The following is a 25,357-nucleotide window of genomic DNA, read 5'->3' as shown; positions in this document are numbered from 1 at the left end:
TGGCATGATATTGTACATAGAAAACCCTAAAGACTCCACCAAAACACTACTAGATTTAATAAATGAATTGGGCAATGTAGCAGGATACAAAATCAACATCCAAAAATTGATGTTTTATACACCAATAATGAATTCTCAGAGAGAGAGAGAGACTAAACAAGCAATCCCATTTACCATTGCAACAAAAAATTTAAGATACTTAGGAATAAACTTAATCAAGGAGGCAAAAAACCTGTATTTGGAAAACTACAGAATGTTGAAAAAAGATATAAACAAGTGGAAGAATATACAGTGTTCATGGATTGGTAGATCAATATCATTAAAATGTCCATACTACCCAAGGGTATCTATAGATCCAATGCAATCCCCATTAAAATACCATCAGCATATTTCACAGATCTAGAGCAAATACTCCAAAAATTTATATGGAACCAAAAAAAGATCCTGAATAGCTGTAGCAATCTTTTGAAAGAGGAACAAAGAGGTATGAAATACCAGATTTCAAGTTATACTACAAAGCCACCATAATCAAAACAGCCTGGTACTGGCACAAGAACAGGCATATATGTCAATGGAACAGAACAGAAACCTCAAAAATCGACCCAAGCCATTATTATCAATTAATATTTGACAAGGGAAGCAAGATCATACAATGGAGTCAAGACAGTCTCTTCAATAAATGGTGTTGGGCCCTAGCCGGTTTGGCTCGGTGGATAGAGCATCGGCCTGTGAACTGAAAGGTCCCAGGTTCGATTCCTGTCAAGGGCACATGCCTGGGTTGTGGGCTCAATCCCCAGTGGGGGACTTGCAGGAGGCAGCCGATCCATGATTCTCTCTCATCATGGATGTTTCTCTCTCTCCCTCTTCCTTCCTCTCTGAAATCAATAAAAATCTATTAAAAATAAATAAATAAATAATAAATGGTGTTGGGAAAATTGCATTGATAAAAGTACATTGTTTTTCAAAGCGTAAAGAACTCCTAATTTTAATATGTCCTCAAATGATCAGTGCTGCTTATTGGAAGTATTATCAAAATAGACTCTAATTAAGAATGACTTGATTCTTTTTTATATATATATATATTTTCTTGACTTCAGAGAGGAAGGGAGAAGGAGAGAGATAGAAACATCAGTGATGAAAAAGAATCATTGCTTGGCTGCCTTTTGCATGCCTCATCTGGGGATCGAGCCCACAACCCAGGCATGTGCCCTGACTGGGAATCGAACCGTGACTTCCTGGTTCATAGGTTGACAACCAATGAGCCACACTGGCCAGGCAAGAATGACTTGATTCTGATATTTGCTTTGATTCAAGAGGGGAATTTTTAAAAAGAGACATAATATTCAGCTATTTATATTAACAATACCAGGAACAGTGATCTACTTCCCCCTTTTTAAATTAAATATAGATTTTAGATCTTATTTATTTATGTTTTACACATACAAAAAGGATTTGGGGCAATAACATCCCCATGTAGTTCTTTTTAGAATTTTAACATCGTAGTTCTAAAATTATCAGTCATATGTGGCTAACTCTGTTATCAATAAATGTCTTTTTAAAAATATATTTTATTGATTTTAGAGAGGAAGGTAGAGGTAGAGAGAGAGAGAATCATTGATTGGCTGCCTCCTGCATGCCCCCTACTGGGGATTGAGCCCGCAGCCCAGGCATGTGCCCTTGGCCAGAATCGAACCTGGGACCCTTTAGTCCGCAGGTCTACGCTCTATCCATTGAGCCAAACCAGCTAGGGCTCAGTAAATGTTTTTAATTGATATTCTCAAGGTAAATTAAGTAAAATTTAACTGCATTGATTTTGCAGTTTGTTAGTCACATTGTTAAAACAACAACAACAACACTCATTGGGAAAGAAAGCTGCTAAAGACACTAGAATGAGACCAACTCTACATTTTTTAATTTTGTGTTTATCTTCATTTAGCACAATTAAATGAGACTTTAAAAATAAAGTAAAATATTTTGCATCTTTATTAAAGTGTTCACATTTATAATATTGTTTTCCACCTTAAAATGTTTGAAATATTCTTTTAAACACTTCTTCCATGGAAGAAACAGAGTCCTTTGAGAATACTGTCTTAATACACAGAAATCAAGATAGTTTTCCAATTTCTTGCTTGCTGTGTTAATGGATTTTCATTGTAGCTTTGTCATCAAAATAGGTAATTGAATATAGGTTTGATTTCTCAGCAGCAGAGTTGATAGCAAAATCTGTTATATTGTGAACTCACATTTTCCCCCCCACCCCTTATTAACTGTTTTGAATGCAGGCCCACTACATGTGACATTTGCATATGTACTGTGACATCATAAACCCCATTGCAAAAGAACCTAGCTACGGATTGAAGGTAGTCTACTAGGTGTTAATCAAATACTGTGTTACAAATTGTGAGGTTTTCCCATTTATAAATGTCATTATTAGGATTTTTGTTTTATTGCAAAGCCAACTAAGGCTGTCAATTGCATCATCTTAACTTATTTCTTCAGATTAACTACTGTCTGTAGTGGGGTTTTCTGTGGATGTGGTGGCATCAGCATAATCTATGTTTCAGGCATCCTATAGAAGAGGATTATTCAGGGGAGCTGGAAAAAAAGGTAAATTATGTCAACTGTGAGTTCTTTCTGCATGAAAAGAAGTATAAAATTATGAAATACAAAATATATCCATTTCATATTTTTTGGTTTTTGAAAAGGTACACCCACCTGATTTTTGGAATGTGGTGAATATACTCATAGATCTTCCTATGGCTTTCTCCTTCTCTTCATTTAAGCTTTTTATGCAAATGTTTCCTCTGATGAGAAGCTTTCCACATCAAGTGGAAAATAGATATTCTAAATAGCCTTTGTCATTCTCTGATTATTTACCTTGCTTTATTTTTCTTTTAAGAATTTAGTACCATCCCAAATTATATATTTGTCTCTTCATCTGTTTTCTGTCTCCTGATCTAGGAGAGAAGAGACTTTCATTGTTCACTGCTATGTCCCTACTGTCTAGACTAGTCAACATGGCATGCTCCCTTGTTCCTGTGAGATTTTTGCTTACTAGAAACTCTTCAAATTAATATTTGATGTTTATAAGAAATTTTTCTTTTTAAATTTTTTAAATTAATTTTAGAGAGAGGGATGGAGAGAGAGAGAGAGAGAGAGAGAGAGAGAGAGAGAGAGATACATTGATTTGTTGTTCTACCCACTTATTTATGCATTCATTGGTTGATTCTGTATGTACCCTGACTGGGGATTGAACCTAAAACCTTGGCATATCGGGATGATGCTCTAAACAACTGAGCTACCCGGCCAGGGCTAAAAGAAAATTTTCTATTTCTACCTTCAGTATGCATATTTTAGTTTAAGTGAAGTAAAGTTTACATCTCTGTAACAGTGGTTGGTGTCTTTTAAGAAAGACTTAATTCCCTTCTCTTTCAAGGGCTTCTTTAGAATTCTATTTGTACATTAGGAATTAAGTAACTATATAATACTCTATAGATTACACTTTGTCAATATTTCTCAGGTCTTTATTTTCTGTCTGAGCTGTAATCAAGCATGAGTCTCACAATTCTCCTTGCCTATTAAACATTTCCACCTGGTTGCCCTACCATTGCTTTCAACCTAGCCTTCCTAACTGAATCTGCCACCTTACCCAAAACAAAAAGGTGTTTCGTTATTTACCCATCTTTGCCTTTATGGCCACCATGCGTGTTCTTCAGTCATTGCCTGTTCCTTCTATGCCATCTGTGTACCATACTCCACGGGTGCCATGTAACGAGTATACTAATAAAATAATGCTGAGATGTTAAAGGTAGGGAGCCATGTGAATTTTTAAAAATTTTATGAATAATGGCGAAATTTAGCCTGTTAACTTTACCAACACAGTTATAGGCTTAATACTACGCAATGCCAGTCACTTTTGGCAATGAGAATATAGGATGTCTGACAGGTTCTCTAGATCTAAGGGGTTTTTGTTTTGTTTTGTTTTTAAGGATACTGTACATCTGAATTCTGATTGTAGGGTCATTTGTGCTGATTCTCAGCCTTTATTTCAATAGGGTAATGAAAGAGTTGTTTCATGAGGTTTTGCACTCTCCAGAGTTTGGACATAGAGAAGTTTCATTGCAATTATAGAATTCACTAGTAGCCCATTTGCAGGATTCAATCCTGCAAGCGGCCGCTTCAGCCGCGTGCACTGCCGCTGCCGCAGCCTTGGGGCCACCACACCTGCACCGGCGCGCCACTGCCGCCCGCCTTGCTCCGCCCCGCCTTGCTCCGCCCCGCCCCGCCCCGCCCCGCCCCGCTCTGCCGCGCCCCGCCCTGATGGCGGGTGGCCAGTGGAAAACTGCTGCTGGCGGAAAACTGGTGCCGGCAGCCACGCAATTGGCCACCCTGAGTTCCGCCACCAGCGTCTTCCGCCGGCCGCATGGGTCCTTCCGCAGCGTTGGCCGTTTAGGCTGGCGGTAGGAGCGGGGGGCGGGGACTCGAGTCCCCGCCCCCCGCTCCTACCGCCAGCCTATCGGGCACCCTGAGTCCCGCCCCCCGCACCTCCAGCTGGCCCAATCGTGGGCGTAGCGGAGTGATGCAATTTGCATATTGCCTTTTTATTATGTAGGATATGACCCATCTCTAGAAGTCTAGGAATAAGTTTTATATTAGTGAGTACAGCTCCTTTTCTGTAGCAGGTATTCTTTATTTTATTGATTTCAGAGAGGGAAAGGAGAGAGAGAAAGAGATAGAAACATCAATGATGAGATAGAATCATTGATTGGCTCCCTTCTGCACGCCCCTACTAGGGATCGAGCCTGAAACCTGGGCACGTGCCCTAAGCCATGGGAATGGAGCCTTGACCACTGAGCTACGCCAACTGAGCAACAGCAGTATTCTTGACACTAAGCCATTTTGATAGAGTGATTGTTTAATAAATTAAAATCCTGAAAATTATACTTGAAAGACAAAGCAACTTAAAGCATGATTTATACTGATAAAAAACTTGAGTTGTTTTTCAGTTCTTCAAAATATTTAATTTCTTTGATGCTGGTCCATCCCCCTCCCTCCTTAGCCCCCCAGAAAGTGAATGTGAGCACTATCTGCCATCTCAATCCACAGGTGTGGTCTTTAGGAATACTTGTGGTACTCTTGGGTATAATTTATATAATACTTTGCTCATTCTCTGACATATGAAATCTCCATCAAGGTTACTGGATATGGTGGTTTGACTATGGAGGTGAAATTACAGCCTGGGTCAGCACCCTGTGAGCCAGGGCTTGGAGCCTACATTAAGAGAGAACAGCAGCCGAAACCGGTTTGGCTCAGTGGATAGAGCATCGGTCTGCGGACTGGAAGGTCCCAGGTTCGATTTCGGTCAAGGGCATATACATTGGTTGCGGGCACATCCCCCAGTGGGGGGTGTGCAGGAGGCAGCTGGTCGATGTCTCTCTCTCATCGATGTTTCTAGCTCTCTATCCCTCTCCCTTCTCTGTGAAAAATCAATAAAATATATTTTTTAAAAAAAAGAGAGCAGCAACTTTCATAGTGTGGTGTACAGAACGCTGAGGGAGTCTCTGAGGACTCTTTCTGGAGGTTTGGGAGGATAAAACTATTTTCACAATGATGTTAAGATCTATATTCCTTTTTTCTGTGTTGTCATTTACACTAATGTTGAAAGAATAATGGTGAGTAAAACTGTTGATGCCTCAGCTGGAATCAAGTCAGTGGCACCAAACTGGATAGACGTCATTGTTTTCTTCACTGCCATTCACTTGCAGTGGGAAAAAAAGTCAGTTTCATTTAGGAATATTCTTGGTGAAGCAGTAAATATTACCAGTTGTATTGAGTCTTGACCCTTAAGTACATGTTGTTTTAATATTCTGAGTTATGAAATTAGGACAATCACTGAAAGCATTTCTGCTGCATACTGAAGACCGATGTGTTTTTGAAAAAATAACACGAGTTATTGTTTGAGTGACAAGATGAACTAGCTGAGTTTTTTTCACAGGACATAATTTTTCTCAAAAGAATGTCTAATAACCAAACTGTGGCTATTCACACTTATTTGGAACACATTTTATCTCAAATGCAAATGAAGTGAGTTTGTCACTTCAAGGAAAACGACAGTTTTTATTGCCAATGATAAAATTCCAGCCTTTAAGCAGAAGTTTTGAAGTTTGGAAAGCCTGCATCTGCTATTTTGAGCTTGATAGCTTCCCAATATGTATAGTTTTCTGATGAGATTGATGTTGATTTTAATGAATGTGGTTTTCTGATAGTGTATAATGAAATGTCAGCATTTGGGCGATCTGTTCAACTCAATGAGCCAATATCTTCCAAGTAACTACTGCATGATGTTACAAAATTATGCATGAATAACGATCATGCAAAGTACAATATAGATCCATAGATTTTAATGTAACAGATATGATTTCATATGCCATATTGCAACTAACCTTTAAGAGACAACCACTTTTGGTGTAATATCAAACAATATACACATTTTTCTGAAAAAGCTATTAAAATACTCCTCCTTTACCAATCATGTCTGAGTGAGGTTCAACTAGAGTTTTTTTCCACATACTGACTAAAATAACATTATAATAGATTCTGTGCAGAAGTAGGTATGAGATTCTAGCTGTTTTGGTAAATCATCCACAAAATATTTTTATATTTGTAAAAATGTGAAACACTTGTCATTACTTTTTGTTTTGTAAAATGTAATTATTCTTCATGAAATATTATTTGTATCTTGTAATAGAATTATTGTTCTTTAATGAGTTGCTAAGTATTTTTTAAATTTCTCAGTTTTAATTTCTAACAGTAAATATCAATACATATATACCCAGTGTTGTGCTGGCGCTAACTCATGAGAGCTGATTGTGTGCACTTTATCCAACTTTGTGTTCAGTGTCATCTGCTGTTGGCTTGAAATCTGCCATAGTAGGAGTATTTACATTACAGAAATCATCAAAAGGTACAAATCAGCATTCTCCCTTCCCAAGATCTGGTTGTTAAACATTTATAGCACCCTACTGGATATAAATCACATAAACAAAAGCTCTTCGAGATCACCATTAACGTTAAGAGTGTAAAGGGGTGTCCCGATAGTAAAAAGTTTGACAATTAGTTCTATGGCAAAAGGAGTACCTTTAGTAATTGATTTACACAGGTGGATACCTTTTTTTTTTTTAATTTGCCTTTTGTGCTGGGAATATTTAAAGAATAGCCTCCCAATGGTTTTGTTTGTTTGCTTGTTTGTTTTTTTAACTTCTACTTGTTAAGTCTACTGGTTCCATTATGCCATAACCTTTTTATTTTCCCAAAAATCTAAGGTAGACAATAATACCCCAGAGCATGTGGGATGAATTTGCCCTTGGTATATATAGGGTGTCCAAAAGAAATATATATACACACTTTGAATAATTGTAAAGGCAGTGTTTATTAATATACATTTCATTTTCAAAATTGAGCTATCAGCTGTTAAAGTGTGTGTATATTTTTGGGGGGACACTGCATGTTGAGTGTCTGCCCTAGTTTCTCACTTTTTTGTTCCACTGTTCCAGGCTCATATTGAGGCCCAGCTCAAGCTATGGCTTCTATACAAAGCCTTCACATATTGTTCAGGTCCATACTAATCTTTCTATTCTGTGCTCTGTTGACTTTCATGGCTTATACAATGGAGCACCTGGCTCTCAACTGTTTGGTGTGCTATTTATTGTTTCTTAGGTGTTCGTTTTAGCAATTTTGCTTTTTACCCAAATGTACCCAGAACAATGCTCATCACATAGGTTCTAGTGCATGGATAAAAGATTTTATTATTTTTGGATTGCTAAAGAAGTTTACTTTCCAAGGACATGATATTGTCCAAAAATCTTAGTTGTTGTTTTAAAATATATACATATTTTTTATTGATTTTAGAGAGGAACAGAGAGGGGGAAAGAGAAACTTCAATGATGAGAGAATCATTAATTGGTTGCCTTCTGCACACCCCCCACTGGGGATCAAGCCTGCAACCCGGGCATGTGCCCTGACCAGGAATCGGACCGTGATGACCTGGTTCGTAGGTCAATGATGCTCAACCAGTGAACCACACCGGCCAGGAAGTCTTAGTTGTTTTAAACCCAGTTTTAAATAATTCTCTTAAAGTATTAGTATAAGTAGATTGGAAATTACTGCTGTTTCTTAAAGTGAGCTCCCACAGATGCTTTCTGCAAAATTTGTTTGGTTCTACTACCACTCATAATGGAAACTGGCAGCTTATTGAGTAAGTCATAATGAATACTGAAACTTAGTAAAATGTGGCAGTTTCTAAGGGTATGCTGACCAAGTTGTTTACTAATTAGAAAACTTGGCAGATTTTGAAACCAGACGCATGGAGGTATTGTGTTTTCCTAGTGGGGATCTCTGTCAAAAGCAATCAAGATATCTGTACTGTCTTCTTTCTGTGCAAGCTACGTGATGGTTCTAGTTCTCTATCTGGATGCCCAAGCTAGGGGAGAGGAAAAGTGTGAGAGAGTCACACAAGCTCCAAGGCATGAGCTTTTTATGGGTCAGAGACACTAAGGGCATGAGAGACCTTGCGATTTCTTTGGCCTGTGCTTTTTTCGTGATTATGGTGGTGGGGGCGAGGGGAGGGCATTAAGGTAACTTTGCTATTTACATCAGTATTGAGAAAAGGCATTAGTTTGCATCTGGAATAATTCTAGAACACCATGCCAAACATTTCATTTATTAAAAAATAATTCATCATATTTAAGTTCTGTCTCCAGTTTCTCTTAAGAAGTTAGAGAGGGTAATTTATACTCTGGCCTGTTAGTAGTCCTGAGGTCGTAGTGAGGTAGTTTAACTGCTTTAGAACTTTGTGCTTAGAACATTCTTAGCCACCGAAGCATGGGAACCGAAAGTGAGGAGCATGGGTTCTTTACTATCTATCACATCAGAGAATGACTGTTCCAGGACAGTGACCACTTCCTAATGGTAAGTACCCCGGCTTGCTTGTTATTTCTTGGAAGCAGGAAAAATAGTGCAGTTATCATAGTAATGGTATTTCTTTTTTAAAAAAAACAACAACAAAAAGGTCCAGCCTTAATCCTCAATCATGCTCATCTTTGCAGGTTTCTGTAGCTGGATCAGGCACCGGAAGAGGCTCCCCAGCTATAACTCTAGTACAGTTACCTTCGGGCCAAACTGTACATGTCCAGGGCGTAATTCAGACACCACAGCCATCGGTTATTCAGTCACCACAGATACAAACTGTTCAGGTTAGCTTCCTGGGTGATTTGTCTTTGACTTTCTTGAGCTTGAGCTTTTTTTCCCCTTCTTTTTCTTTACTAACTTATCGTCTTTTCCTTGGATAGCTTTTATGATCAAGTTGTCTTATTAGAGAATTGGAGGAATTTTCCTTTTACCTGTGAAGTGCATTGTACTCTGCTAGATCCATAGATTTGACTTAAGAGTTGCCATTTTGTTGTCAGCTTTTAATTTGCAGGATGAGTAATTGTCAGATAAATAATTCTTCACATTCTTATTCTTTGCTCAAACTCGGATTTATTTAGCAAAGCTCTCCAAAGGTGCTTAAAAATATTTTGTGGATTCTTTGGAGATGTCTGGTAAACATGTTAATATAAAGATTATAGTACTGATGCTATTTTCATGAATTATCACATTAGTAGGTATTAGTATATTATTTTTAATTCAATATACATAATCCATAGAAAATAATGATGTATTGTCTCTTGGTCTTATGTTTATTCATCATATACTCTTCCCAGATTTAACCTTGGTTTTGTAGATGTTATTATTATTATGGTTGTGATCCACAGATATATTTTATTACTTATCATTATCAAGATGGTTTTTATTTATTTTTTTCCTTTTTAAAAAATATTTTTTTATTGATTTTGGAGAGGAAATGAGAGGGAAAGAGAGATAGAAACATCAATGATGAGATAGAATCACTTATTTGCTGCCTCCTGCACACCCTACACTGGAGATCGAGCCCATGACCCTGGGCATGTGCCCTGACTGGGAATTGAACTGTGACCTCCTGGTTCATAGGTCAATGTTCAACCACTGAGCCATGCCAGCCGGGCTCAAGGTTGTTTTCAAATCCTTAGCATTTCTTGAAACAAATTTTTTGTGTGTGCATCAATCAATGTAAATTATTAAGTATAGATACTTCTCTTGTCTATTGAATTTATTTCTCTTCTTTTTTTAGGTCAGTTTGTAATTGACCTTTAGAGTTAGACTTATTTGAACCTAATTGGTGACAAAAGATCTTTGAGGGGAAAATAGAAGCACATACTTAATCAGTCTTGTTTTTCCCCTGCATATTTGAATACAGTTTATTGCAAAATAAAGATAAAGGTTGCAACATAATGTCTGAAGTAATAACTCCACATTCATTAAAAGCTTAGTTAGCTTTGCAGCACCAGGTGTCTTAATAATTCTCAGTATTGTCTTTTACTTTTTAAAATATATTTTTATTGATTTCAGAGAGGAAGGGAGAGGGAGAGAGAGATAGAAACATCAATGATGAGAGGGAATCATTGACTGGCTGCCTCCTACATGCCCCCTACTGGGGATTGAGCCTGCAACCTGGGCATATGCCCTTGACCGGAATCAAACCTGGGACCCTTCAGTCTGCAGGCTGACGCTCTATCCACTGAGCCAAACCGGCTAGGGCTTGTCTTTTATTTTTATCCTTCTGTTCCAAGAGTTTCTGACTCTTGGTTCCAATAGTTTCTGACTCTTTCTGACTCTAATAATAAAACAAGAAAATCTTTCCACTCTCCATTTTGTATTATGACTTTCATTGGGGTACAGATATTTCTTAGTTTTAACCTGGCTGGTATTGGGAGAAAGTATTGTCTTATATTCAATAGGTTTTTTGGATTTTGTGAAACGGATGATTTAAGTAGAGGTGGATCTTTTCTTAAAATTCCTACCTGTTGAATGATGGACAAGTCAATCTCTGTGTGAACTTCAGTTTTTGCTTTTCTGAAATGGGTAAATTAACAAACAGCTCACATAAGGAGGTTCTTATGATTATAGGGGAGATATGTGAAAGCCCAGTGTAACGTGATAAATATTTGATGGTGGTATATGATTATCTGATTGCAACAACATTTTTTTCTAATAAATCCTATTCATTGGCAAGTATACTTATTTGTGGGATGTCCATGACCAGAGATGCATGGTCATATTTGTAGGTGAACATGTATGCTCATCCTGTGTGCCTTGGGAAGTATATATTCCTGCTTGTATTGTTCATATTTTAATAAGCTCTTTTGATTTTGACTAAATAAAATTCCCATATAATTGCAATATTAAGTAAAGTGAGTTTTGTAAACTCGGAACTATCTTAGGCCTTGAATGAGAAATGGCTGAATATAATGAGAGCAGTCATGTTATAGAGAGATTTTTTATTTTAGTTCTCTGACTTTGTTTAATAATCATGTTATTGACTTGAAAAAAAGATGAAGTCATGCTTAAAACTATGATATTTACTTTAAGGAGAAATTCCTTATTTTGACCTTTTAAGACCTACCATTATCAAGCCCCAATGCACTTGTTGTAATACAGGCTTGTTTACCTACTTAAATGTTCTTTCTTCTTTGGATCCATTTAATGTCTAATTTGAAAACCCACCAGTCAGCTGTAGTGTTGTGAAGAGGGCAGTGAAATCAGGATGCTTTTTTCTGCATCTGTTACTGGCTCATTCACTCCCTGCTGGATATGTGAGAGTGCTTTCAGGGTTGGGTCTGCTGTATCTTATACTTAGGCCTTTCCTGTGAAGCCTCACTTGACGTGCTAACCACTCTTTTATTTGCATTTCTGTAATATTTATTATCTGCACCATTCCTTCCCAGACACACTTGTTCTACAACTGAAATGTTTGTGTCTGTGCTTCCTTTCTTAAGCCAAGTGTAAGCTCCATTAGTCCTGTTTCAGTGTGTTCTGTTTGCTGGACACTTCCCGAGCACCTGACTTAATACTGCACACAGACACCCTTAGTCACACTTTTTTTTTTTTATTCTTACCGGAGGATATGTTTTTTAGAGAGACAGAGACATATCAATGTGAGAGAGACATGTCAATTGGTTGCCTCCTGTATGAGCCCTGACTGAAGCTTGAACCTACAACCTAGGTATGTATGTGCCCTGATGGGAATCAAACCCATGACGTTTGGTGCACTGAATGATGCTCCAACCAACTGAGCCTCCCAGCCAGGAACTTAGTCACACTTTTTTAAATAAGGGAGATCATATCTCTTACGATGCATTTCAGAAACTCTTGTATTATAGGTAGCAACAATCACAGAGACAGATGAGTCTACAGAATCAGAAGGTGTAATTGATTCTCATAAACGCAGAGAAATCCTTTCACGAAGACCCTCTTATCGGTAAGTTAAGCTTCCACTGTAATGATACTTTAATTAATTATACATCAAACCAATTCTTCCACTATAGCTTTTCTGTTTTAAATCTCATTGCTGTATCTTCATTATTTGTATTGTTAAATTCTGTTTTAGAAAAATACTGAATGAACTTTCCTCTGATGTGCCTGGTGTTCCCAAGATTGAAGAAGAAAAATCAGAGGGAGAAGGAACACCACCTAACATCGCTACCATGGCAGTGCCGACTAGCATATATCAGACTAGCACGGGGCAATACAGTATGTATGCTACAGTTCGATATGATAGTGCTAGCTTTAAGTCTTCTCTTGTTACACTGAAGCAACTTGGGTCTTGACATTAAACTGTTTCATTTTAAAAATGCATCATAATACCTAAACTGTGTATCAGAATGAAAAGTATATCTTAAAGAAGTGAGAGATTTGTATTGACAACTGTCATATACTTTTGAAAAGTAAATTTTTATTTTTTTTACTGAATATAGAAGAAAATTTTGAGTTTAAAATAAAAGGAGTTTTTTTCTTATTTATATGTTTATATTAATGTTTAGTAAAAATTTAAAACTTACTGTTTTTTTGTTGCCTTTATGATGCATGCAAACATAAGATACAAATGTCTGTATTTCATTCTTGTTGGCTTTCACTATCAACAATTACATTTTTTATTTATTAATTTAAAAGAAGTACATATGTTTTCTAAATTATGTTTTTACATGTAATTCTGTTTTCACTAGTCTACTGTGTTGAATTGTGCTGCAGTTTTTCCCAGACGAGAATGGAAAAATGTTTAATTTTTTAAAACTACAGCAATTAGACAGATCATTTTATTTGAAATTTTAAGCACCAAAAGCTCTAAATAAACAGATAAAGTCACATTTAGTCTTGTGCATTTTAATGGGCTGTTCATTCTGTGCTTTTTGCTCCAATTAAAGCACTAGGTTTTTCCCTCCCCAAATCAAGACCATTTGATACATAAAAATACTTTAGTAAAACTGGAGCCCTAGGAAGGAAAAAGTGTGTAGGGAAACAAGATAGAAAAAGGACTGAAAAAGAGCAAAGAAACCCACCAAAGCTGCTTAGATACTGGAATATGTGTGATATTAAATACTGTGTGGTCCAAAAACAGTGTTAAGATTTTATATGTGTTTTCTGTTTTCCTTTAAAAAGTAGGAATACCCCATACTAGTGGATAGAGCGTTGGCCTGCAGACTGAAGGGTCTCCGGTTCGATTCTGGTCAAGGGCACTTGGCTGCAATTGGGGGCATGCAGGAGGCAGCCTATCAGTGATTCTCTCTCGTCATTGATGTTTCTATCTCTCCCTCTCCCTTCCTCTTTCTCTAAAAAAAAATCAATTAAAATATTTTTTAAAGTAGTAATACCTAGAAAAGTCTCAAGTCTTAATTTAAGACTTGTCTCTTAAAACAAGCTATAATTTCCTTTAGTCTTTGGGAAAACCTTATAGAGTCATTAGTTTTTTAGGATTTTTCTTACAGTGGTGGTAGATTTGCAGCATTAAACTCTCCTTTGGTAATTCTCGTTCCTTGGGTATCTCCTACATAACACCTGGCAGAATTGGGGTATAATTTGTCCACAGTCCCTACAGGATGCTGAGTGGACATGTCCTAAGTCTGTGTTAGGAAAGGAAAACTTCCTGCTGTCTGTAAAGGCTGGACCTTGAGGTTTTCACTGTCATTTCTCTTTTGTAACTTCTCAGATTTATATGCCTTTGTGTCGGGGCCACTGCGAACATGTGGTGGGAGTTTTAGAACTGAAAATCAGAGTGTGCCAGGTGTGTGCCTTGGCGTTATGCAACACACAGTGCCCACCATCCCCAGAGTGGCTGTGCAGGGCTTGCATGGACCTCCTGGAACCTTCTGACTGGTCAGCTGTACACATATTATCATTTTCTGTTTGTGTTATAACAGGGAAAAGGTTGGAAATTACTGATTAAATAAAGCTCAGGGGACATCTTAAAATTTGAGGAACTAAGATGCTGCCATCTTGAATATGTAATTTTGAACATCATCTGGCATATCCTAATGCCACTTAGGAATTGATAAAAGCAGTGATCTCTTTACAAGGTGATGTGGACAGGGATGAGCAGTGGGTTAATTTGCTTAGATTATTAGCTGAAATTTTGAAATCATGAAAACATTGGGTTGAGAGAATGTTGAAGCTAGAGATGATGTGACGGCATCCTGGTCCTGTCATTTGCCAACTGTATCAAAGCAAGCTTTGTTTTTCCCATCTCAGGTTTTTAGTCTTTGAAGTGGGAATAATAGTAAATTGGCAAACTCTGGGGTTAGTGTGAGGACACAAGGAGATAACAGGTAAAAGTGGGGAAAAGAAACATGCTACTTTGACATGTCACAGAGAAATGTAAGCTCGCTGTGGCGATGTCTCATTCACATTCCCTGAAGCCTTTACTTCTTGTGCTCTTGGTTTGAAGAAGAGGGCTCAGCTTTAAACATCACTGTGAGTCGGGGGCAAGAAGGGGTGCAGTCAGGAGCTCTGGGTGAAAAATTGAAAGTCCAGTGTTTAGAAGTTAGGCATTTATCTATTTGCCACATTAGAGGTCCTGGGCTTTCCCTTACTTACATTTCTTAATTTGGACACATACAATATTGGTCGTGGCAATTATTTTAATGAAAAGTTGTGCTGGTTCTATGTGTGTTGTCCCATGTAAAATTTGGCATGTATTGATTCACAATAAATGGTATTGCCTATGTTAAAAATGAATTGTGTAAACATTTAGTAACAGTTTTTTCTGTTGATAATTCTTTCATTTGAAGAGTGAATATTAACATTTCAACTTTTTATATGACATTTATTTTAATTGGCGGGTAATTTATACACATGCACAAGATCTGTTTTCTTTTGTATTTCTTACTAGGAATAACTTAATAGATATTAATGCTTTAATGTTGTTCCTAAATATCTAGAAATAGAAACAATCTGGTGTCCTTTGGTTTTAGACTAGTGAAGCTTATTTTACTAGAATTTCTGGAGATTTTTCTATGTATTTTCATGTACCTATTTTTGAGACATTTTTATAACCTTTTATTATAAAAATTAATTTTTTCTTTAACTTTTATCCATGGATGACTTTTCCCAAAACTTTGCTTCTTTTTCAAAGATTATTATGTTATAGTATTTTTAACTTGGTATAATAAGTTAAAAACAAAAAGAGGTGAATAACTTTGTGTGTCAAAGTTGAAGAAATAAAAGTAGGTATTGCCTGGCCAGTGTTGCTCAGTGGTTGAGCTTTGACCCAAGAACCAAGAGGTTGCTGGTTTGGTTCCCAGTCAGGGCATATGCCCAGGTTTGCAGGCTTGATTCCCAGTGGCGAGAGACAGCCAGTTAATGTTTCTCTCTCATCGATGTTTCTATCTCTCCCTCTCCCTTCCTCTCTTTCTCAAATCAATAAAAACATTTTTTTAAAAAAAGTGTATTCAAGTTTCCCCATATGCAAGTTGTTACATTTTTATGTTTATTTTTATTTTATTCTTTGTTAATCCTCACCTGAGGGTATTTTTCCCATTGATTTTTATTTTTTTATTTTTATTTTTTTAAAAATATATTTTATTGATTTTTTACAGAGAGGAAGGGAGAGGGATAGAGAGCTAGAAACATCGATGAGAGAGAAACATCGACCAGCTGCCTCCTTCACACCCCCCACCGGGGATGTGCCTGCAACCAATGTACATGCCCCTGACCGGAATCGAACCTGGGACCTTTCAGTCCGAAGACCGACACTCTATCCACTGAGCCAAACCGGTTTCGGCCCCATTGATTTTTAGAGAGAATGCAAGAGTAGGAGGGAAGGGGAGTGAGAGAGATAGAGAGGGAGAGAGAAGAACATTGATGTGAGAGAGACACATTCATTGGTTGCCTCTCACGGGTGGCCTGACTGAGCTGGGGATTGAACCTGCAAACCAGGTACATGCCCTTGACCTAGAATTGAACCTGAGACCTTTTGGTGGGCGGGCCTATGCTCTAACCACTGAGCAAACCAGCCAGGGCTAAGTTGTTACATTTTAAATAGTTAAATGTTAAATATTTGACAGAAGTTGGCCTTATTACTTCAACGTGATTTTTAATAACAAATACTAAGAAGTGAAAGTTAGGATAGGCTAACTTTTCTACACTGGGGCCGGCGGGGGGGGGGGGGGGTGGGTGGGTAGGAAAAATAACTTAAAATGGGCAGGGATTCATTATTGTAACACCAAGAAAATGAACTACACTGCAGTATCTTTACTGAACATACAGTTCTTGGCTATAGGTTTGCTGTATGCCAATTAAATCATTCTGGTCAAAGAAAATCTATCCTGTCTCAGGAGAATATTTTTAAAGATGGTGGTTCAGAGGTTTAGAATTAGCAAAGAATTTACTTCCTGTGTAAGACATGAATTAAATGAGAGAGAATTCATAAATGCATAGTTAAAGCAACTATAGAGATTAAAGTGTTTGAAGTATACTTCATTAAATTTTCTCTAAAGACAATTGTTTTTTATCCCTCATTCTACTATACCCAGCCTAGCCTCTTAACAAATAAGGACTATCACCCAAGACTTCAAATATTATTTTTCCAAATGTCCCTTGTCTCTTTGATTACTCCTACTTTATTTGGTTAGGGACTTTGTTAGAATGAGTTTCTATTAATGTATTTGTTACTGGAATTCTTATATACTAAAGGTAAGTAGGTCAATCCAAAATCCACCATTATGAAAAAGATATAAATGAACTGTGTGGACTGCTAAAGAATTCAGAATTCTCAGGTGATTCATATGAGTAAACACAATTCCAATTCTTCATAATAAGAATTTGCACATGATAGGCTTACATATTCTAAAGTAAATGCAGTCGAATTTATTTACTGTAAGTAGTGACTCTGCTTACATTCTCCCAAGGTAATTGTCAAAGCAAACATAGAAGGTATCTACTTAATGTAAATCTGGCTTTTTAACCTTGGTGTTGCTGTTCTTGTTTTAGCTTGAGGCTGTTTTAGTGTTTCTTCTTCTTTAAGGTAGGGGTACTTACACAGTCTGTTTTGTACTCACAGTTTGAATTTAAAGCTGAGAATTCACTGGAAAAAAGTCTGTTGTTCTATTTAAAGTTAATTCAATGAAAATTTAATCATGAATCTTTTTATTGTAATTTGGAATAAAGATGGTTTTAAAATATAATTAAACATTTACATGTTTATGTATTTGAATTAGCTCATTTATACAGGTTTAGGTTTAAAAATATCTTAGCATCAAGTAAAAAGAGTTCAGATGAAATTTTATTTTTTAAGATTTATCTTCTTTTGATTTTTTAAAAATTAATATATTTTTATTGATTTCAGAGAGCAAGGGAGAGGGAGAGAGATATAGAAACATCAATGTTGAGAGAGAATCATTGATTGGCTGCCTTCTGCATGCCCCCTACAGGGGATCAAGCCTGCAATCTGGGCATGTGCCCTTGGCTGGATGCAGGCTGCTGCCCTATCCACTGAGCCAAACCGGTTAGGGCAGTCAGATGAAATTTTATTTTATTTTATTTTATTAATTTTTTACAGAGAGGAAGAGAGAGGGATAGAGAGTTAGAAACATCAATGATAGAGAAACATCGATCAGCTGCCTCCTGCACACCCCCTACTGGGGATGTGCCTGCAACCAAGGTACATGCCCTTGACCGGAATCGAACCCGGGACCTTTCAGTCCGCAGACCGACGCTCTATCCACTGAGCCAAACCGGTTTCGGCCAGATGAAATTTTAAATAAATTCTCTTTCCTCATTTGTTCATGAACTTTTTTTCTTGTTTTCTATCCTTATTTATCTTCCTTTTTGTCTTTATTGATTTTGCAAGGCTTTAAAATATCTTTTAATTAAATTTTTTAAAAATCAAAATTCTTGAATTTTCATTCTATAAGTAATATATTCTGTACAATGATATTAATAGTTTTAGGAGAGAAGTCCTTAAGGGCAATGAATAGTAGAAATAGCAGATTTTTAAAACATGGTTTTGTATAATAGGGATTTAAAAATAATTAATTGCCTGGATTAGTTGATATGATAGCATCTTGGTTACTGTGATAAATGATGAATTGGAGATGGGGAAATCATACTTGGGTTAATACTGATTTGAAACTAATACCATGCCTGTATAAGGGTATATATAAAAACATTGTGTAACCACTAGAACTAATGTAGTAGAAAAATAACTTAGTAAATTAATGAATTATACTTTACCTAGACAGTTTCTTTCTTAATGCAAGATCAGTGTGTCCAGCATTCAACTGGGGCATATAGAGTGCCCACTTAATTATGTGGTATAGCTCACCTGAGATTTGGGGTGGGGGAAGGTAGGTATCTCCCAGAGCAACTAGAACAACAGAGCTTAACCTCTACCCACCACTACTATGAGCAGATAACATACTAACAGGCTTGAACAAATTAATAATGGACATTGGAGTAGAATTTAGTTGAATGTATAATCTAGTTATTCATTTTAAATTCAATTTAGATATTTTATGAAACTGTAATGTTATTAAGGATTACTTAAAAGAGGAAAATAAGTATGCATATAGTCTAAAATAAAAGAACAATTTTACTCCTGCTTGAGTCCCAAGTAATATTCATAGATCAATGTGGACTCTTCATTGCTCACATCAGTGTGGGCATAGGAATAAGCATTTATGCTTCAGTTGCATGTGTCAGTCTAAGAAAGCATTAATAAAGCTTAGGTCCCCAAAGTAAAATTAGTGGGAAATACAAAGGTATTTTATTTTTATTGGTTACTAATGGGCTTGTTATGGGCCAAACATTTTATTTAAAAATAATTAATCAGATGTGATGTCTGAAATTTGTTTGGAAATACTCCAGACTAAATTAAAAAAAAAAAAAAAAAGGTTTGAGATGAGTGGGCAGGGGAAAGAGGTGGCACAAAATTCTTGCTAGAAAATTCATTTAAAGGTTTTTTAAAGGAGCTAAACAAAAGATCACACTGAACTCATTCAGTTGATTTCATCTTAGTTTTTCCTATTATTTATCTCAATGAGTGTTTACTGAAAACATATTATACTATTCTTGAATATTTTGTAACCTAAAACATTTTCTAAAATCTTTTGAATACACATATATACAAGCAAAGCCTATTTCCAGTATCCTGAAGCATTGGGAAATCTTGTTTATTGTCAAATGACAGGTAACATTTGAAATGGGAAGGTCCTCTCTCATTTGATAATGCCATAGTTAAGAGTACCTTTGTTATAGAAAAATAAAAAGCAAAAGTACGAGACTTATCAGAAGAAATGTGGTCCCCTTAGAGCCAGCTTGTGTGTCTATTTAGTTTTTGCTTTTCACATCTAATTCTATAATAACCCAAAAACAAAATGATGAGAGAATCAAATTCTTGATATACCAGCTTTCACAGTGTGAAAGCAATAAGTTTTCATTGGAACTATGGAGAAATATTGACAGAAAAAGGGTGGTGGTGGGGGAGAGGGTTGAAAAAAATAAAAAAGTTTGGAAAAAAAAAGAAAGCAAGGGTCTTTGTTATCTACCTATTTTGTAGTTCTTATCCTTGGAAGTAACTACTGTCACTTCAGATTTTTTACCAGTCCAAAAACTAATAATTGACATTAAAAATTAAGATCTATTACCAGAATTTGAAACCATACTTAGTTTAACTCTTCTAGATCCACAAGTGGCTTACGTTGTTTAAATACAGTCTGTCCTGAGGAAATGAGGCATCCATTTATCTTAGTGGGTGTCTGCTCTGTGCTAGTGTGAAAACTGGTAGGAATGAGGCCATTTTAAAATGGAGCCAAAGCAGCCATTCAAGAGGAACTGTCTTGCTCCTTGTGTTTCTTGAAATTTTGGACTGATTGGGCCAAACCACTTTTTGCCATTTTTACAGTTATAAAGTTATAACTGTTTTACAGTTATAAAGTCAGCAGGACAGTCTGATCACAAGGAGTAATGACTGTAGACTTTCTATCTGAAGATAGAATCAGCAATAGTAACTCAGCTTATCAGTACTAATATGAATTTTTTCTTTTCATATAATTATTCCTTCCCTTTTTCTCATAAAAACCTCTTTCTTTCACCCTGTATTTGGGACACTATTTGAGTTTCTGCCTGAAATTGCTCCCCAAATTACAATTCTTTGGCCCCAAATAAATGCTTGTTGTCTCATTTCGGCTTTTAAACAAGGTTAATATTAGGCCTTGTGCTTCTTATACAGCGTAGTTACATTACTATGGGTGTTCTTTCTCAAAGCACTATTTCTGTGACATCAAACTAATTATCGCTGACATTATACATTCAAATGTATGATAACAAAATTTATTCATGTCCCGCCATGAAGGTTTAGGAAGCATTATCTCTTCTTTTTCATACTGTACTTCTCTTTTAAGAAGGTTGATATGGTTAAATATCTCCCAAACCCTTTCATTGTAAGAGGTGAATCTTGAGACCCTTGAAATCTTTGGAAAGTCGTGATGAAATCTTGTTTTTAAAATATGTACAGAATATAATGCTGTGGATGAACCAGATAAAGTGATGTTACATCAGAGTTTCTCAACCTCAGCCATATTGACATTTTATAACTGATTCTTTAGTTTCTGTCAATCCTATTCTAATAGTGGCCTGTCAGTGAACTAAAACACGGAGAATGTATCTATGTTGAACTCCTAAAAAAAATGGTAACCCATCTTTTTGTGTAAGGCCCTAGAACCTTATGTCAAAAGATTAAAGATTTGTTATTGTTATTCTTTGCAATAGCTCTGACAGGTTTATAGGATCACTTCATCACTTAAGTGGCCCTTTGCTTAGATACTGTTAAAATATTAGGGAATGACTTGGAAATGTTCAGAGTATTGTTTAGATGCTACTGTAACATTCCTGTAAGGTATTTACTAGTACATTGATTTATTGGTATTGTCTTATTCTGATGATGTGCTATTTTTTCTTCATTGTAAAATCTAGTTAGCTAGTTTATGTGATTAAAAAAAAAAAAAGATAGGCCTGGCCTGTGTGGCTCAGTAGTTGAGCATCGACCTATGAACCAGGAGGTCATGGTTCAATTCCCAGTTGGGGCACATGCCTGCGTTCCAGGCTCCATCCCCGGTTGGGGGCATGCAGGAGGCAGCTGATCGATGACTCACTCTCATTCATTGATGTTTCTATCTCCCCTTTTCCTTTCTCTCTGAAATACAAAAAACACACAAATTATATATATATATATATATTTAATATATATATATTAAAAAGCTAGCTATTGATTCCACTTAATCTCTAGTGTTTAAAACGTAGAGTCATAATCTTTATGTTCAAGTATACCTAACTCTCAGATAGTACTTAGATTTGTCTATTAAGTGACATTTAAAAACATTTCACTTGATCTGTTATTCCTTTGAAACTTTAAGTTAATATGTTAATTTTTAAACATGACTGGCAAGTCTCAGTATTTAGAGGAAATCCTCATAGTTGTTGCTATTAGCTGAGTTAGTTATTTAAGACACTGGGTGTAGAGGTTAATATTGTAACACAAATTGTTTCAATACAGTATCTTTTAAGGTCCTTTCCAACTTAATATTTTATATTTCAGGATTCTCCTGATATAGTCAAAATAGTCAAGGCTACAGTTTTATAGACTTGAGCTTTAAAAAACAAAATATATGTTCCATGAAAAGCTATTTTCTTCTGATGATAAATTAGAAAAGTAGTTAGCTGAATGAAGGTACAAATTCATTGTATTTATGATGCTCAATGGAATTTCACTGACCATTTCTTAAATGTTAAAAGAATGCTGTTTATATCTAAAAATATCTGAAAGGGCCTAGCCAGTGTGGCTCAGTGGTTGAGGACTGACCTATGAACAAGGAGGTCACAGTTCAATTCCCAGTTCAATTCCTGGTCAGGGCACATGCCCAGGTTGTGGGCTTGATCCCCAGTAGGGGTCGTGCAGGGGGCAGGGGATGGATGATTTTCTCTCATCAATGTTTCTATCTCTCTCTCCCTTGAAGCTGGACTTTCTCCCTATATGTATCTCCTCTCTTCTTAAATAATTTAGTTGGATGGATGCCAGAGAAGAGGAAGGCTCCATGAGATCTATATATTTTAATCAGTTCTGAATATAAGTTATTTTCAAGTACTTAGGAGCCTTTTCAGAATATTGTCCTGTGGCCCTAGCTGGTTTGGCTCAATGGATAGAGCATCGGCCTGCGGACTGAAGGGTCCCGGGTTTGAGTCTGGCCAAGGGCACATACCTGGGTTGTGGGCTCGATCCCCAGTAGGGGATGTGCAGGAGGCAGCCGATCAATGACTCTCTCTCATCATTGATGTTTCTATCTCTCCCTCTCCCTCTCCCTTCCTCTCTGAAATAAATACAAATATATTTTTTTTTAAAAAGAATATTTTCCTGTGAAGAGGATCTCCTTATCAATTCAACATAGAGAAATAAGGGTAAATTGAGAACATTGGTAATAAACATATAGATCCAGAATATATTCTTCCAATATGAGATTATTAAAAATGAAGCTTGAAATTATCTAATATTTCTTTTCTTTTTCTGTTAAGTTGCTATAGCCCAAGGTGGAACAATCCAGATTTCTAACCCAGGATCTGATGGTGTTCAGGGACTCCAGGCATTAACAATGACAAATTCAGGAGCTCCTCCAGCAGGTGCTGCCATTGTACAATATGCAGCACAGTCAGCTGATGGCACACAGCAGTTCTTTGTCCCAGGCAGCCAGGTGGTTGTTCAAGGTATATTTTATTAATCTGATACCTTTAGAATACCTGTGGATTACTATACCACACCATTTAGTGGTGATTTTATAGTTTTCTGAAATACACAGGAGGTAGATGGGATGAGGGTTGGGGAGGGGGGAAGAGGCACTCAATGGCTTGAAGAAATGTTTTAGTATATCAAACAAGTTAAATAAGTTATATGAATTTTGTTTTTAGCAGGTTTTACTGGCTCTAAAGGAAAGTTAAATTCAAAGTAGCATGATGAAAAAAGGGAGTTGAACGTCTGAGTGAATTCTTTAATTAAGTATCTTTTATTTGAGGGTTATATATGTACCTAATATATGTTTATTACCTAGTCTATAAAGATTTGAGTATCCAGTCTATGATGCACTGAATTTGGGCCTTTCCCAAACTGTTATACTTAAGTCTTGTAGGTCCCTCATTTCAAAACAATTGATTTTTTTTTCTTTAGACTGTTCTTAGTATAGTTGAATTCTGAGGTACCTGATCTACCGCTTGTGGAAGCTCATAGTAGTGAAATAAAGCAGCCGTATGGTAGCCCTAAGTATTTTAGGGGAACCCAAGATTTCAATTAAATTAGAGTTATACATTATTTTAATTTCATTCAGTTGTGTTTATAATAACTGTGTTTATTATAACTTTCAAAATTCTGCATTTTAAATTTAATTCTATTCTTCTTGGACCATTTGCTGAGGACTTATGACATAGCACTAATTTTAAGAGGAATATTATTAGTTCCTTTAGTTTGAAAATCTTCCAAGTGGTTGGGAAGAGGAGCAGATTATAATTGATATATATCTCTTATTAATTAGCTTTACTCCTAGGTATTTTGAAGGTTAATGTGGACTGTAATAAAAGTATATGAAGAACTGCAGTGGTAGCACTTATGGTGTATAAAAAAATATATAGTACTTACTCAATACTCTAATGTTTTCTTTTAAATGTATATTAAAGCCACCCATTACAGGTGCTCCTTGACTTATGGTGGGATTACATCCTGAAATGCCCATCGTAAATTGAAAATATAGTAAGTTGAAAATGCATTTAATACACCTAACCTACTGAACATCATAGCTTAGCTGAGCCTACCTTAAATGTGCTCAGTTAGGCACAGTAGACACAGTTGGGCACAATCATGTCACACAGTGAACACAATAGACCCTGTGATCAACTGGCTAACTGGGAGCTGGGACTCACTGCACCTGCCCAGCACCGGGAGAAAGGATTGAACCTGACATCACTGGCCCTGGAAAAGATCAAAATTCAAAATTCCAAGTATAGTTTCTATTGAATGAGTGTCACTTTCTCACCATTGTAAAATCAAAAAATTGTAAACAAACTATCTTAAGTTGGGGACTGTATATTTGCCTCATACTCATGAACCTTTTATATCTAAATGGATAATCATAAAGAATAATCATTTCTTCTAAATTTTTAAGTATAAAAACACCACTACAAACTTGATACTTTAACAATGAGAGTTTTTTAAATTGTTTTTTGTTTTGCATAGATAATACACAAGTTTTATCCTTTTGGGGTTTATTTAAGAACTTTTTTTCTTCCATGAGTCACCAATATATTTTTCTAAATTATAAATTATAAATTATATTGGCTTCATAGTTTTACCTTTCACATTTAGGTCCTTAATTAACCTGAGGTTCACCTCTGTATATAGTATTAGGCAGGGATCTATTTTTATTTTTTCTCTACACATGGAGCCACTTTTCCCCTACTGATGGTTTGTCCTTTTCCCATTAATTTATGGGGCAATCTTAATTATACAATAGGTTCTCATGTATACTTGGATCTGTTTCACAACTCCCTATTCTGTACTGTTGGTCTCTTTTTCTATATGCCAGTATCATGCTGGTTTATTATCTCACAAAACAAGTTCCTCTTTTTTGTCTTTTTAAAGTGCTGATTTAGCTTTTGTAAACCATTATTTTTTCATATGCATTTGGAATACGTTTGAGTTTTTAAATAATAATAATAATATAAAACCAACGATGAGATTGATTTCATTTATAGATTAATTTAGCGAGAACTTAAGCCTTTCTTTTTTTTTTGAGGTACTAGAGGCCCGGTGCACGAAATTCATGCACGGGGCGGGGGGGGTCCCCTCAGCCCAGCCTGCACCCTCTCCAATCCAGGACCCCTCGGGGGATGTCTACTGCCAGTTTAGGCCTGATCC

The 25,357-nt window shown here is 36.4% G+C and overlaps 1 protein-coding gene across 8 annotated transcripts in view; it reads left to right on the top strand.

Moving 5' to 3' along the window:
• The window catches only part of CREM (cAMP responsive element modulator), an 88,099-nt gene that overhangs the window by 36,542 nt on the left and 26,200 nt on the right, over window positions 1–25,357 (top strand). For 4 of the 8 annotated variants that reach the window (XM_079769131.1, XM_079769132.1, XM_079769124.1 and 1 more), the window contains 4 exons: window positions 9,105–9,251; window positions 12,297–12,394; window positions 12,524–12,666; window positions 22,972–23,160. In XM_079769131.1, the coding sequence (XP_079625257.1) occupies window positions 9,105–9,251; window positions 12,297–12,394; window positions 12,524–12,666; window positions 22,972–23,160 (577 nt within the window). The remainder of the gene's footprint in view (window positions 1–9,104; window positions 9,252–12,296; window positions 12,395–12,523; window positions 12,667–22,971; window positions 23,161–25,357) is intronic. The other 4 variants (XM_079769137.1, XM_079769135.1, XM_079769136.1 and 1 more) reach the window with 1 other exon arrangement.

This window comes from Cnephaeus nilssonii (genome assembly GCF_951640355.1).
Source record: "Cnephaeus nilssonii genome assembly, chromosome: 4".
Classification (NCBI taxonomy): domain Eukaryota; kingdom Metazoa; phylum Chordata; class Mammalia; order Chiroptera; family Vespertilionidae; genus Cnephaeus; species Cnephaeus nilssonii.
The sequence above is the reverse complement of the archived record's forward strand: the minus strand, read 5'-3'. Positions and strand labels throughout refer to the sequence as shown.